This window comes from Hippocampus zosterae, chromosome 20 (genome assembly GCF_025434085.1).
Source record: "Hippocampus zosterae strain Florida chromosome 20, ASM2543408v3, whole genome shotgun sequence".
Classification (NCBI taxonomy): Eukaryota; Metazoa; Chordata; class Actinopteri; order Syngnathiformes; family Syngnathidae; genus Hippocampus; species Hippocampus zosterae.
Window position 1 is genome coordinate 7,865,761 of NC_067470.1, and position 16,243 is coordinate 7,882,003.

At 45.9% G+C, this 16,243-nt stretch overlaps 1 protein-coding gene across 6 annotated transcripts in view; it reads left to right on the forward strand.

Annotated features, from left to right (window-relative positions):
- Window positions 1–16,243, forward strand: part of LOC127592839 (dipeptidyl aminopeptidase-like protein 6) — a 102,042-nt gene that overhangs the window by 65,944 nt on the left and 19,855 nt on the right. For 5 of the 6 annotated variants that reach the window (XM_052053830.1, XM_052053828.1, XM_052053829.1 and 2 more), the window contains exons 2-3: window positions 6,734–6,848; window positions 9,431–9,529. In XM_052053830.1, the coding sequence (XP_051909790.1) occupies window positions 6,734–6,848; window positions 9,431–9,529 (214 nt within the window). Of the gene's footprint in view, window positions 1–6,733; window positions 6,849–9,430; window positions 9,530–13,748; window positions 13,771–16,243 lie in introns of those variants that run through there. The other variant, XM_052053831.1, reaches the window with a different exon arrangement.

Genomic DNA, 16,243 nt, shown 5'->3' on the forward strand with positions numbered 1-16,243 from the left:
TGAAAGCCGCTAACTATTGTTGTGATTGTTGTGCTTGTATGATACAGTCCTAAAGGCAGACAAAGACTTGACTGTGACTCGGTAAACTGCAGGAACTTTTCTTGTTGGTGTTTTGCAGATGATAAAGAATACATTCCCAATGTGAGATCCAATATCCGTTGCGTAAAGGGTTTTTGTCATTCGAACGATCAATGCTATTTGTTAGCCTTGCTACGTGGATTACAATTGCAATTAGAAAATGGTCTTCACTGTCCTATCACGTAGTGTACAGGTTAATAGGAAATAAATCCCTCGGTTCTCTGCAGAGCAAAAGAAGAGAAAGGCGTCCCTCAGGGTTTTTACTACCCGTTCTGTGACTGACCTTTTCATTCCCGAGCCGCTCCTTCAAATAGAATGCCGGGCGGAGCTAATCTAACGACGAGCTAATCTACCACGTAAGTGAAACTTTAGCCCCCCCCTCTCCGGATGAGCTCGACACTGAGCCGGACACGAGCGAATGCGAGGAATCAATGGCAAACACAAACTCCAAGTGCAGTATTGATCCAGCTAACCTCACGGCAGCGGGCTTGTGATTTTGATCATTTGAGCATGCAAACGCAAAACTGAACCCCAGACTTCCTGGTTTTATGGATCATTTTGAGTTTGTGTGTTTGTTTTCTATTTTATGACAATTGACAAAAGAATTGATCATTGTACGGCGCGCACAGTCTGCTGGGTCAAAATAATTAACCTAACATTGTTTCAAAGTAACCCAATGTGCTCCAAATCCACAGCAGCGAGTGGCCTAGTCAACCAGCCCGCCGGCATTTTTTTTATTCTTTACTATGTCAGAAATGAGTTATTTGTGTTTTTTTACAAAGCGGCGGCGGCGGCAGCTCGCTGAATTGGCTCGATGCAGTGAAAGTGATTTTCTTTGTGACGGCGTCCCGCAGCTCGCCGGGTGAACTCGTGAAGGTTCCAATCAACGCGGCTGTCTGGGCCGGCCCGCATATCACAACACGGCCACTGTTTTACTGGCCCGGGAAACTCTTATTGCACAATAATGGCACGCGCCAGCCAGCAGGTGCCTGAATAAAGCTGCTAATAGAGCAATTATTCTCCAACAAAAGGTCACCTCGGGCATGACGACGGGCCCGGAAATCAATAAAGCTCCCAATTACGCCGGCCCTCAGCCCCGGGGCTCCGCAATTTGGTCGCCGGCTGCCAGATGTCCGCAAGCAGATCGCCTTTCTGTACTCTTTGTGATGACATCACAGATTTTATTTCACTCCTCCTTTCTTGGCCATTATGAAAAATGCATGATCGCGCTCGCCCATTGATCATGTGACTGCTTGCGTCTCTAAAGTCTGGCTCAGCAACAAGCATACTTTCCGCACTATGAGGCGCATCTTCAATGAATGGCCTATTTAAAAAAAAATCATATATCCATATAACCACATTTTAAGGCGCATAGAAGAGAAGCTATGAACCTGGTTGCGGTTACGTTATGCATCCACTAGATGGAGCTATGGTAAAGGAAATACAATACAATACAGCTTTATTTATATCGCGCTTTCGCAACCGCTTGCAGCTGTAACGAAGCCCTTTCGAGAAATGGAAGTTTTACGTCTGTATATCCTGACGTCGTATCGATTTAATTACCCCTAAGAGTGTAAAATTAGGCGGTATCAAATGCTCTGTCAGACGACTGCTTCAAGCAGCTATTAAGAGTGCCGAGCATGGCGTTGCGCTCAGGTTCAGGACTCGGCTATATTTGCGCACAATTAATCGCCATCCGATCTTATGTAGCAGACGGTTATGTTAAATTTCCATTTTTTTGTGTCGTCTCTTCTGACAATATCTTCTTTCACCAGCTGATTACCCAATCACGTGAAGACGCCCCTTGGGCCAAATTTCCCCGTTTTGTTATCGTAGTCGCTTGTGTCTCTCGTCTTACGCTTCGTGACGAGAGAACCATCATTATTTACGCCACCTTCGTGAAAGATTTTCTATCGGATAAGGAGCTGACAAAGCGACATTGACAAGCTCAGCTTCCAGTCACGGGCAGACGCTATCGACTCCTCAAAAACCTCGTTAGGCAGCTTTTCTCCATCGCATATTGATCGAGTGTTCCCTCGCGTCCGCACGACAGCAGTGGCCATCCACCGCTTTCATGGAGAGAATGTTTTACTTTCACGCCGGCTGCATGCGCGCCGTCCCTTGTGAGCGTCACGTCTCTGAACTTTCGGCCTGCTCGCCGTCTGACAGCGCACTTGACGGCTCTCGAGGAAGAGAACATTTCCTGTGGGTGGTGGCGGCGAGGTTGAAGAAGGCAGAGGGGAAAAAAAAAGAACTTTAAAAACTTCAGTTCTGTACAATTTTATGTTGGGCGAGGAAGCCCTTTTCGTAGGAATGATTCTAAAGGTCAAAATGAGTTCCTATTTAAAGGGTCCCATTTATTTTCGGCTCATTGTGAAATTCTAACTCACCCCAAAGGCCAAACGTTTGTGCATATTGATTAGAATCTTCCTGTTCAGAGACGTGCTTGGTTGTTCGACCTCTTGATCTCAAGTTGTTGTTCTGTGTGCGTGTGTGTGTGTGTGTGTGTGTGTGTGTGTGTGTGTGTGTGTGTGTGTGTGTGTGTGTGTGTGTGTGTCTTATTCTGTTGGGCTTGACAGCAGCGTTCGATACAGTAAACCGCTAAATTCTGTTGGCTCGTTTAGCAGGCAGCACTTTTTTTCTTAGCCACTTTGCACCACTTTACGGTGTTCCGCAAGGTTCCGTTTTGGGGCCCTACTCTATTCATTGAATGTGCTACTTCTGGGTGCCATCTTAAGACAGCGTTTCTTCGGCTTGTTAATCTAGAGGGAGAGAAATACCAGCACGTTCGTTGAAAGCGTGTCTCGCCACAGTGAGAACTTATGACGCAGTTCACGGCAAATGTAAAAAAGGCCACACTTGGGCCATGCGGTGAATCAGCATCACTCACAGTGCTGGTTAGCGCATGTGCGCATCCAGAACAGTAGCAACAGGAAGTCGGACACCAGGTGATGTATGTTTCTTTGTTCTTGGATGCTTGTTCATCCATCAACGGAGAGAAAATGTCTTCTCATAAGTATCTAAGTTTTTTCCATCCGGAGAGCACTTCAATCAACCATAATGGCGGCGATAAGCGTTTGAGTGTCTCTTCTTTTCATGTGGATGTTCATATTTTGTTTGAGGAGGTGATTTAAAAAAGAAAAGAAAAAAAAACAGCCGGCCAGAATACATTAAGCCAAGCAAACATCAGCAAGGGGTGGCTTTTTATGAGACCCCTGCGCCCAGAAATGTTAGTATGCTGCCGCACCTCATTTCAGGGAAGTGTGCGCGTGTGTGTATTATTTCCGTGACAGCAATTTATTTTTGGCGGTAGCGGCGAGACGGCGGCGCGTCACAGAATGAAGTGGGAAGATGATAAGAACAAAAGAAGTTACTTTTCAATTCTTCATGGTCACGATGCTGTGCCGCAACAAGGAGAATACCAAAAACAATCCATCCTTCTTACAGTCACTGGGCTTGATTTGTTTTGTTTTTGTTTTTTTTGTTTTTTTGGTCTTATATAGAAGTCTGTCCAAAATTGAAAGCAAAGTATCTACTGTTGCGAGGGCTGTGTCAAATTGTTGACCTGGAAGTGTTTGCGCGTGTATGCGAATTTTTAGTCAGATAATGAGAGTTAAATAAAAACTCTTAAGCAGTCAGCCAACAAAGACCATCTCAGCAGTACATCAATGCCTTTGTTGTTACGTCGTTGCCGTCCAAGCACAAAGAGAGTTTGCAAACTCGGGCGCTGGTGCGGATAGACAAACCCTCCCAGATTAGCTTAGCACTAGCTAGCTGGTAGGATACAACACGGATTGATTTAAAACTATACCAAAAGCGCAAAAAAAATAAAATAAAATACTGCCACTGGTAAAATAATATTTTAAAATACAGTTTTGTTGCGTCTCATTCCTGGGAAATTTGACTTCAAGCTGGATCCCCCAAAGCTTTTTTTCCAATACCGGTGTTGCGTCTCATAGGAAATCACTTGCAACGCAGAAAACGATAGCCTACGTGGTCTCCTGCTCTTTCTTGAAGATCCCCCTCGCACCCGGGCGCAAATCCACGGGCCGGCGAGAGCGGCAATCCATCATGACGCCCGTTTAATGTAACGATGAAAGCAAATCTGCGCTTGTGCGAATCACATTTGCCGAGACGTCGCCTCTCTCTTGCGCTCGCTGACGGCATCGTCGGAACTGCTGGGAAATATGATGAAACGGGCGGAAAGGCTCTCGCGCATTGTTCCGGTTTTTGTCGACAAGATGAATGTGCGCAGAATGGCAAAGAAAGCGGGCGTGCGTGTCGCTTTGCGTGGTTATCAAGATCAGCTGTAATCCATACGGCTATACCTCTCTGTGGACCCGACGTGCTGCTTTTCAAGCAAGAGAATCAATTTCAAATCATGATCATAATTTGGTTTTTAAAAAATTGTATTTGTTCTTGGGGTGTGGGGGGTGGAGCTTTTGTATTAAGCGTGGACTTTGTAGTGACAAATGCTTGTTCCGCAATTTGCATACAAGCTAGCGTGCAACCAGCTGCTTGTTATTTATAGACGAGCACAAAGAAGCCCAATAAATGTCAATAATCAGCACCGAGCTGCTGTCACGCTCTGCACACAGCCCATAATGACGCCAAAGTAGTGTAGCTCCTCTTCACGACAATCCCTTCGCCACCCCACCCCCCGACACCCACCCACCCACACACACTTCTTTTCTGCCTGTCACGCACACACTCGTCGCATTCACTCGCTGTAAATGACAACATTGGCAAAGTGACTCACATTCTCTCTTGTGGGATTTTCCAGGCAAATGGAAAGAAGCTTTGTTCCCGAAGCAGTAGATCAGCACATAATCACTGCTGAATCGAATTCGGGGTGTGTTTGTGCGCGCATGTGGTGATGGTAGAGACGACTGAGCTTCTTGATTGCACCTCCAACCGTTTGACTCAATGTTTTTTTTTTTTTTTTTGGTGCTCCTTCCGGTTTAATTTGGCTTACAAGTAATTATTAATTTATCTTCATAATAATTAATTCATCATAACAGGCTTGTGAAATAGGCAGACTGGTCCCGCTCAACTGGCTAACGGCTCCGCTGTCTCCTTTTCAATTAAGGCGCGGAGGCTACGAGTGGTGCTCTAAAGCAATTTAGGATCTTCACCATCATCATCCAACAAGGGTTTGGGCTCCAGATCCTTTCAGGCTCCCACTAAATTATCATAGCTAATGGCTTTGGTGTAGTTACTGTAAGATTTCAAAAGTTTTTGTGCTATACCGCCAGTTGGAAGATAACACAAACAGAATTTACGAAATGCTTTGGATATATGCTCACTCAACCAGAAACACATTTTTTGAGGGGGTGGGGCATATGAAAGGGGAGGAGCTTCATTCAGACAGCCAATAGATCCATTCAGATTTTCGCAATTTGCAGCTTGAGCACATATACCACCTTCCATTTCCCTGTGGACAATTTCTCCTCTTAGTATTTGGGGGGTGTTATGTTCATGTCGCATTATTCATTCATTCATCTTCCGAGCCGCTTGATCCTCACTAGGGTCGCGGGGGGTGCTGGAGCCTATCCCAGCCGTCTCCGGGCAGTAGGCGGGGGACACCCTGAATCGGTTGCCAGCCAATCGCAGGGCACACAGAAACGAACAACCATTCGCACTCACACTAACACCTAGGGACAATTTAGAGTGTTCAAACAGCCTGCCATGCATGTTTTTGGAATGTGGGAGGAAACCGGAGCACCCGGAGAAAACCCACGCAGGCCCGGGGAGAACATGCAAACTCCACACAGGGAGGCCGGAGCTGGCATGTCGCATTAAACATTTTTAAAATTTTTAATACAAATTGTACCAAACGGTCAGGGCAACGTGCTATATCAGGGGTGTCAAACACATTTGTCGCGGGCCACATTGTAGTTCCGGTTTCCCATGGTGGGTCGTGATCAATTTTGGGGAAACCATATCAATGTTTTTAATTGATGGATGACTAGTTTTAAAATCAGAGGTCAAAAAATAATCACTGTTATCGTTGATTACGTATGACAATTTGACTTTAGCAAGCATCATGGAACTTGACATGCTTGATTTGCTCTCAAGGGCCACATAAAATGATGTGGCGGGCCAGATCTGGCCCCAGGGCCTTGACTTTGACACCTGTGTTCTATATGATACCCTCCCATTTTTTGCAAGGTTGTCAAGGTTGCTTTTAACCACAAGCCCCCGGACCAGCCACCCCACCCCACCCCCCCCACCCTCACCCCGCTTCCTCGTCTGGCCTCATCTGCTGCGACGCGTTCACTGAGCAGATGTGTCACAGGTTGTGTTCGCTTGCCAAATCGGTCGGCAGCCCGTGCGCGCATCATTAGGTAAATTCATCTTCCTCCTCTTCCTCCTCCCACCGCCAGCGTTGTTTTTCTCCTTGAAATCCACGAGGCGGCAACTGTTTGCATCCACCCCCACCCCGTCCCCCCACGCACCCCCTTTACTGTGCCTTCTCTGAATCATCGAGTTCGCTCCCTAGCGATTGTCTTGGAGTCACTCAGATCTTATTTCCAACACACCGCTCCTTTCAATTTTCTGTCATCCTGTCTTCATCTCGGTGCAAAATTGCACTCTGATTTACTCCCACAATGCATCTCTCTTCCTACCCCTCCTACCCTCTTCCACTTTGCAGGAATTGGTGGGTAGCAACCCGCCGCAGAGGAACTGGAAGGGAATAGCGATCGCCCTCCTTGTCATTCTGGTCATCTGCTCGCTGATCGTCACCTCCGTCGTCCTGTTGACGCCAGGTACGCCGCACAGAACGCCCACGCTGGGGTGGGGTGAAGATAGAGGGGGGGGGGGGGGGGGCGGGTTGGCGGTTCGCGACTCATTTTGCGCAGACGTGGCCATTAGCTTGCCAATAAACCAATGATCGCTTTTGGCCAAGGTTGGCTCATAAAAGTCCGAACGTCAAAGGGAATCCTTCTCGCACAGTTAGCCAGTAAGCTAAGGTTGACCTTGAAATGTGTGTTTTGGCCTTCACAAGTTCACTGAGCTCGATAACTCCACAGAGTAGATGACATCATTGTAAAATGACTCTGAAACTTTGTCCAAAGAAGTCCAGCTCAAATTTGACGTATTTCCAAATTGCGCATCTGGGAGAAACGCATACTGAGATAATCCTTGAAAATTCAGTGCCGTTCGGGTAAGGTCTCGGATTTTTAATTAATAAGTCACTTCCTGTCTTTGGCGCTTCCACTTCCACTTCCAGATGAGTCGCTTTGTTTCATATTGAAAATGAGGTCAGTGAGCGATAGCATTAGCGGATATGAACTGCTGACGCCGCACCATTTATTTTGAGATAAAGGGTTAAACCTTAGCCACGGAAAGGGATTTCTTCTTTGCTATTTATAAAAACGAAGTTGGCGGTTTAATCCGTACATCTGGTTATCGTAAATGACAAAATGAAAAAAAAGCGTCATTTATCCTTCGAACCTCACCATCTGACATGACTCGCCTCGAAAGATAATCTCTCGGTGGCGAGCAGCAGCAGCCGCCATTAACTCATTCAGTACCAGACAATTCTGGACCAAGTCTGAAAAGACGTTTAAAAACGTCTTTGGGAGTGAATGAGTTAAAGGCGTTTGTCTTTCCGTTCAGACGTCGCTGAGGATTAGCGGGTGCGCGTCCATCTGTTAGATGCAATATGACACACAAACGCACACACAATTTTTACACAAACGCACACCGCCGCCGTCACAACGCACCTTTTGGATTTTCCTGTCTGACGCCTTGCTACACTCATATCTTTGTGTCATTGCACCAAGATGAGTTACTGCTTGCCTGTTCTCATAAACTCCTGAAAACTTTCAACCCTGATAGTGCATTTGACGTCACGCTATGTTGGTTTTATCACTCAAGATGCTCTTTGATGTTTTGGGGGGGGCTCTCGCTCCAAAGCCAAAAGGCTGAAATGAAACACGATTCAATGGGTTTTAGGAGGCAATCGCACTCGATGCTCCGCTGTGGAGAAAACATTTCTGGAGGAACCCCAAAATATCACATTCCATTACAATAAACCTGCATCATAACCCACTGAGCACATAGTTAATATGAAATAGTCAACACAGCTTGTGCACTGGAGCGAGCTGTTGTGGTGGAAAATCTCAATGATGCCATCTGTGAGCTTGCAAGTTTGAGCCAGTCTTGTTTTTGAGGGCTACTATCTTGTCAATGTGGGTCATACCACCCAAAAAAAGGTGCACATCGAATGTGGATAAATATCGACAATTGAACGAGGCTAGGAGAGCGCAGATATCCCAGGATTTGCTCGCGAAACTCGATAAACAACAAGGCTTATTTACCAAGCTGCACACGCAGCAACCAGCACCGCAACATCGCTAAGTAGTGATGGGACGATGATACCTCAAAGAGTGTATTGACCCACTTCGCAAACTGTGTCAGCACTGTATTGACACTGTGTTGGTCACCCAATAGTGACCCCTGCATAATTATAAAATCATTGCAGGTAAAGCAATTCCTTGTTTGTGTAAATGCTAAACTGAGTTGATATGTAAAATGTAGCAAATTTGAGTTATAATTCAGATTTTTAACTTGTGTAGAAAATTCTTGTTAAATCGTGAAGTAAAAGACAATTTCTTATTTTATTAGTTTATGATTTTTTTATTGAGGAACAAAAGTTTTGCTTTGATGCACTTGTAGTTCAACAGAGGCTTCTCATCTGCCCCCCCCCCCCCCGGGGGGTTATTAAAGTTTCAGAATCCATGCAAAATTATGGTCGTTTCAACTCTGCTGAATTGGCTCCTTTCAGATCATGTTTTTGCTTTTTGCCGTCTGCAAACATTTTGAGCTGAAGTGTAGCCACCTGTGTAATTAGCAACTTTCTCGCAAGCCTCTCCCCTCCTTCGCCTCCTCCGTCTTTCAACACGCTCCGGCGAAAAAGACTTGAGACGAAATGTTGCCTCGTCCGCGCCAACAGCGGTTAAGCTGACGGATTCCTGCCGATACCACGCCAACTTTGATTCCAAAGTGCTGCTATGCCTTGTCTTGCCAGGAGATTCCTCGCGGGTGGAAATAAATCCCAGCCAAATGTGTTTTAAAGAGAAAAGCAGCCAAAGGTTAATCACGTCTTCCAGTCTCGTGTGTGTGTGTGTGTGTGTGTGTGTGGAAGCGATGTCGAATGAAAATGCAGACGAAAGGAAAAGTTTGTGCTAGCTGTGGCGGCTCCTGTGTGTGTAAACTTTGAACACTTGCAGCCTGCAGGTACCTGTTGAAGATTCAGGCGGCGATCCAGACAGTAAAATATTCATGCTCATGCCCCCCCCCCCCCCCACCGCGCTGAAAATGTTTTGTTTCTTTGCGTTTATAGGTGAAGACGACCGTCTGGCTCTCAAGGGCAAAGTTAGCATCGAGGACCTTTTCAGAAAAGATTTCAGGATCCGCGACCCCAAAGCTCGATGGATCAGCAGTAAGTACGCTAATGCTTTCACGTAACGGTTCTTTTTACGAGCCTGCTGAATCTTACCGAACTGCGAGATTTGGAGGGCATTTGCATCTGGACCCCAAATTGTGGTTCTTTTGGCCGTGCGAACATATCAGACATACATCAACACATCGGGAGGGAAAAGGGGGCTGCTTCAGTGGTTTGCATAAATTGGGATTTTCGTCCTGAGGGCGAAGCCTCCCTCTTGGTTTAGAGTGCAGCGATGTGTTGAGAAATCATTGCCAGTTTTATGGAAGCGTTTGACATCTAATTGTGGACGGTAAAGGCCGGGTCTACCCCCCAACCCCCACCCCCTCCCGCAACCGTAACGCGCAATTCCGAAAAGCATCGCCTGTTGTCAGCCTGAAATTGCGTCTTTAACGCCTGATCGATTCTCGTTCTTGTCCTCGTAAAAATCTGCACCGAAACATTTGACGTAAATCAAATCAGCCAGTTTCTCCTGATTGGGGGGACAGCAAGAAAGTGCCTTGAGTGTCCGGAAGTGCGGCGCAAAAATATCTTTACGTATACAGACTGTTTCATTTGAATTTCCCATCCCAAAGTTCAATTTGGGGACACGGCATGTCGTTTGTCGCGTCGCGTAATGCTGCCCAAGAAATCCGTCAAACATGGTTACGAATCAATAAAACGGCCATGCCCAAGTGTCTTCTATTTGCGGCGGCCGGCCATCTCGTCCGTCGTTTGCGTCCGAGGCCGTTTCTTCTGCACGTCCAATTACCTGCGAGCGCCGAACTCGTATTTTCTCCCGCAAGAGGCGCCCGCTATTGCCGCAATAAATAAACCACGGCGCAAACACTCACATGGCTGCAGGGGACCGGCGGCGAGGAGGCGGAAATTATAGACTTGATTTTCCTCCGCGCTAAAAGCGCCAACGGGCATCACTACGCGCCGGCCGTGATGGGATAACGAGGCTGATTTTCTTTTTAACCGACGCGGCGGAGGGTCGCGCGATAATAAGCGGCCCCACTGATTGGCTCTCGTATCGTTCCCCATTTGCGGCCCATCCGACGCGCTGATGAGCGCCGTGATTGTTAGGCCTCGTTGGTGTGATCGCGATCCGTGCGCCGTATGTTGCGGAGGCACGAGACGCCTCCCCGGCGGCCCATTTTTTTTGGGGCGCCACCGCAAACGCGAATCCATTGTACTCCGGCGGGCTTCGCGGAGAACAAAGTGCTCTTGACACATCTGGAGCCCGACATCTGTTCCGTGTCGAGTTGAACAGAAGCCGCGCGGCAGGCGGGTTGAACCCGTACGCGATCTTATTATCTCCGCTGGCGTTTAAATATGTTGTCGCCGAGAGTCAAGCGGTGCAAAATCGTCCGGGTGGCAGTTTCAGCGAAAGATTCGTGGAAGAACAAAATGTTGGGCTAATTCAGGGTTCGGCAACCCAAAATGTTGAGCCATATAGGACAAAAAAAAAAACAAAAAAAATATTCCTTTATTGTGTGTTCACAAACGCGCCCATAGAATTTATTTTGTAATTTCCTGGCTTGATTTTTTTTGTTTTGGTGCATTTTTGGGGGTTTTTCATAATGTCAGTGAAGTGATCACTAATTTCCGTTTTCGGAGGCTGTCTTTGAACGCCTCCCGAGTCGAACGAGGAGAAAGCACGGAGTTGCACGGACGTGCCTGTCGAGACTGTTAAAAGCATAAATAAAGTGTACGTTTTCAAAAACCAACGCCATATTTGAGCTATATTAGCCTACTATCAAAATGTTTTTCCACTTTCAAACATCTTTATTATATATATATTGCGCGTCGTCCCGCACGCGGTCTGTCCTTCCATCTGTCCCTTTTCAAAACGTACCTACTTCACCGCGCCGCCACTGCGCCGCTCAGGCAGTGGCTCACTACGATCGCGCGGGCATCTTAGCGAAAAAATGTTGTCTACCCACAAGCATTGCAATGAAATTGTTAGTTATTTAGTAGAGCTAAACATCTCTTTATTTTCGCGATAAGCAATGCAGATTAACAAAAAGTTGAACCAAGCAACAACACTTTTGTGGGCGGAAGGACCACCTTACCAGCCTTCCGCAGGAACGAGCTGATGAGCCGCATGGGGCTCTGGAGCCGCGTGTTGCTGACCCTCTGGCAAATTTGAACAGCTTTAAATTTGGAACTTAACGTCCAACGTAATCTTTGATGATCCAGGTGGACGTTATCTACCCGTTCACTGCCGTGGATGTTTCTATTTGTCACGACGTAGAATGCATTCATGGAGTACGTTTTGAGTTAGGTAGGCATGGGAGAGGGTCTCGCCCGGCTTGTGGGTGCAGGAAGTCTGCTTTGAAACCGGCCGGTGGTGAATAATTTGAGCAGTGAAACATTTTCTGGCGTGCTGTCAGCGCGCATATATAGCGCCCCGCGCGCACACGCAGATGTAGCCCCCAGCGGATTATTTGGCCTTGGCCTCCTTCTTTTTTTGGGGGGCGGGGCATTCGCAGCTTCCACTGATAAGGGCTGAAAATTGAATTATCAGAGCGGCGGCCGTCGCTTTTTATGTTTTCCTTATCACGATTAAGACGCTAAATGAAGTGATCGCGCCACTCTATCATCATGCAGTGTAAAACTTCGAGATGATAAAATAATGAATTTGCGCTTCATCCGTTCCTCGCCAAACGAGCACTCGAATGCTTTTGATGGTCGCTATCGCAGAAGGATAATATATACCTTGCGTTCTTGCGACCGCTGCTTCTTTGGGAACGAGGTGTCCAATTAGCCGTTTATTGTTTTTGGGTCAAATAAGTTCCAACGCGAGGCACATTAACAAAATCCCGCTAATGAGGATCATTTTGTTTAAACGGGATGTTATGGAAACTATGCGTGTTAATTGCTTGAATCTAAACATGCTCTCAAGTGTGAAATTAGACAGCCGAGTAAATATTTGGTTAGCTGCCTCTGTTAAAAAAAAAAAAGTGTTTATACAAATTGCTCACATTTTGGCCCCACTCTGACTCTTAACATTTTAGCGATTCTCTTATCATTCGTTTTTTTCTTGATCGCAATGATTTATCAACAGCGTACGACGTGTTAGCATTCACGCTCTTCAAGTTGCACGGATTTGAAAATCTTGATATTCAGGCAGCCGCAGAGCAAGGGATGGAAACCGATTCTGCTCGAAGAGAATGAATTATAGACGCGCAAAAGGTCAATTTGAATAATAGAGAAGCAAGGTTTTTTTTGACGTCTTATCGGGCAGCGGTGACATCGCAGGGACGTTTGAGATAAGGCGACAAGGACTTTTACAGCTGCTGCAAGGTTTCCGTGGCGAGAACGGGATTATCGCTCGTTATCATAGATCGCCGGATAAAGAAATTAAAAATAAAAACAGTTCCGGGAAGCTGTCGTTGCTCGTAGACGATTTTTGGTTGATCACGCGGTATGTCATCGTAATCACTCGCCAAAAAGGGGACATACTGTGGGAAATTATTTTATGTATTAATGTCTCCAGAATGTGTGATTAAATAGCAAAGTACTGTCGACTCTTCTTTCACCAGAAAAAAAAAACGATTGTTTTTAGCTTTTTCCATTCTTTCGTCATTGGGTTTCTGACCAAAAAGTGGAGAAAACAACCTTTGCATAAAAATCTAAATGGCAAGCAGAACAGTGATATGAATATAAACCAAATATTATTCTACAAAGCAAAAACGCAGTGAAAGATACCGCCACCTACAGGAATATTTTGGCTATGACAATAATTACAAACCCGAATTACACACTAAAGTACGGGGGGGAAACAAAAACAATATTGCCGTGATGCCTGAAATTCCAGCTCGCCGCCCTCCGCGTGGCGAGCGTGCGCGCGCGGCGGCCATCATTATAAATCTCCTGCGCAGTCAGGTGATTGTAGTTCAGGGACGTCGCATCATCAACATTATTCTGTCGCCGCCAAGGTGAAAGCCAAACCCACGTGGGACGCCTCGCTGGGACTGGAGCAGCTGCTCGCCATTTGAATACGGCAAGCGAGAGCCGTTTAGTGCCGCACTTAGCCAGCTGCGGATGCAGCAATGCAATGTTGACTTTAACAGTGTCCCGTAACCACGATGCGCGTTTTGTCCTTGTAGCTCATGACGCAAGTGAAGCCTGACCATGAAGAGTTGAAAAACTGCAGGAAATTGATAACCTCCGCTTTCAAAGTAGGAGTAAGGCTTTAAAGTCGGGTTAGGACCTGACTTTTGACACCCTACTACAAGCTTCCTTCCAAGGTACTTAGGCCTCCGACAGATTTGTGACACCTGAAAGGGTTTCAGGACGGCAATTGCAAAAAATAGCAACATTGTTGAGTTTATCAGCAAACAGCTGAGGATAAGTTGAACAGAACAACAACAACAAAAACAACACATTGATCTTATTGACTTTCTTTTCGTTTACCCGCTACACAAGTAACGACGCGAGTGTCACCTCTTAATGGCTTTGCGCAACGGGCCATTCTCTTGCCAATGAGACAGAGCTAATTAGCACAAACATTAAGTGTTACGCGCGCGGTGTTGATTTAGTGTTGTGGTGCAAGCGCGTTAGTCAAAGGTGGCACTGAAATATTACGTCTTATAAATGCTCACTAAGAGACGAAAAATGGTCTTTCTTTTGATAGCTGTTCATAGGCGTATTTTTTTTTAAATACAAACGCAAGAATAGGAAAAGCATCAGTGTGCCTCTCAAATTCAGCGCTACGCTAGCTACTAAGAACAAAGATGTTACCCTTGCGCATGCCATCCTCCATAGCCGTTTCTGCCCCTTAGCTTTTGACTTTACCAGTTTTTAGAAGTGCTTTTTAACCGTAAAAAAACCAAAAACAAAAAAATATTAACTAAAGTTAGTGAGTTAGTTAGCTAAAGTGTGAATTGACAGGCAGAACGGATGCTAGCCGAATGCTAACGTTTCATTTTAGAAACCCCGTAAAAGCAGCGATATCGGTGCAGCTGTCGTTTCATCTGACAGAAATAAGCTGTCGATATTCCTGTTCTGTTTTTAACACAAAGGCAGGAACATACACACGAATGAGGCGTCCTACATTTGTAGCAGAGTGACTCAGAACAATTTTAGAAATCTCTCTGAAAATTGTTGCCTTTGAACAAACCAGTGTTGTTTTTTTTTTGTCATTTCATGCGAGAAGAGCTGTTTTTCTTCCAAAAAATCTAGACAGCCGAGTTTTTTTTAAAAATTCTAAATAACTCGATTCCTTTCCTACTAGCTTTTCTTTCTTCATTCTCACTTCCCTTCCCTAGACCTACTTGGGACTGACTGTTTCTGAACATTTGCGTTTTTACTCGTCTTTGTGTATTTGTGTATTTTTTAGCTCCTGTCACATTTCCCTTATTTTCATGCGGGTTTTTTGCACAATGGCCCGCCGCTTTGCCAGCGCATAATAATAGCCTTCAACAAGCGCTTGAAAGCCATCAATTGTCTGCATGCGCGAGGGAACGAGACGAAAGGGGGCGTGAAGTAATGAGGAAAGCAACTGCGGCCTCCAACGCGTGCAGGAAAAATAAATAAATACTCTTTGCTTCTGCTTTTATGTACACGAGGGCGCTCATTGAACTACAAAAACATGGTGCGATTGTCAAGGAGTAACCAAATTGTCACAAAGAATGGCAAGGTTATAGCTGAGTCTTTCTGCGATCGTCTCATTTTGCAGGCCAAATGAGCGTAAAGACAGATGTGTGTGCCAAGCCACACGTAACAAAATAATGACAGGTAGTGAAGGCTGATTGACATGCCTGATTTTAAAAACATTGGCAAAAGTGTCCCGGCAGCAGATTGACTGCAGCCTGGGGTACGTTTCATAATTTTTGTGAAAAGCCTTTTGCTCATTTCTTAGCGCGCTCATTTGTCAAATAATTGAAATTCCACTCGGACTCTTGAACAGTCAGGAAAAAAAATCTATTGCAACCTTTTTTTTTTTTTTCATTCGACGCATAAAGGGAGAAAAATGCTATTTTTGTATTACTTTATAACACATAAATGCCGTTTAAGATATTATTGAGTGTTTTTTGAATCGCATCTGTGGGGATTAAAGATGGCAGTCCTGCTGTTGACTTTATGCGCGCTCGCATAGAAGGCGTAATTCACGCTGACTTTTACGCGCCGTTTATACACAACCACTCGTCTTCCTTATGACCTCCATGCGTCACGCAAATGATGTGGAAACTGGGGGGAAGAATGCTATTTTATGTGCACCTTTTAACGTGGTTCGCTTCATCGCTTACCGGGCGGTGTGCAGGAACTAGCGTTTTTTTTTTTCCCCCCCTCCACTCCAAATTTCTGTTTACATTTTTCACTTGAAGTCAAGATTTGAGTCCGTGTCAAACCGTGGCGTCTGATGCACATTTGGAAGCATGTTGTATTGTTAACCCATGAGCCGAACAGGAATAAATGCCACAAAGACCCATTGATGCAACCGTGAGGTACGCAGTGCTCGCCCTCCCGCGTGTGGCCCAAGGCGTGACGCCGTATTAATGAGACGTAGCGCCAATGTGAGGAGCCATACATCAGAGTGGCAAACGGCACCGACTCGGCCGCCCCCGGCGAGGCTCGCCGGGAAAAAAACAAAGAGCGGCAGAGCGATGGATGGAAGAGAAGCGGCAATGCCTCAGGTAGTGTGAAAATGTGTGAAAACAGCTGCCGGCCTTGAAGTGCAAGCGAGACTGGAGAGTTTGGGAGGCGATGCAGAGATGATAA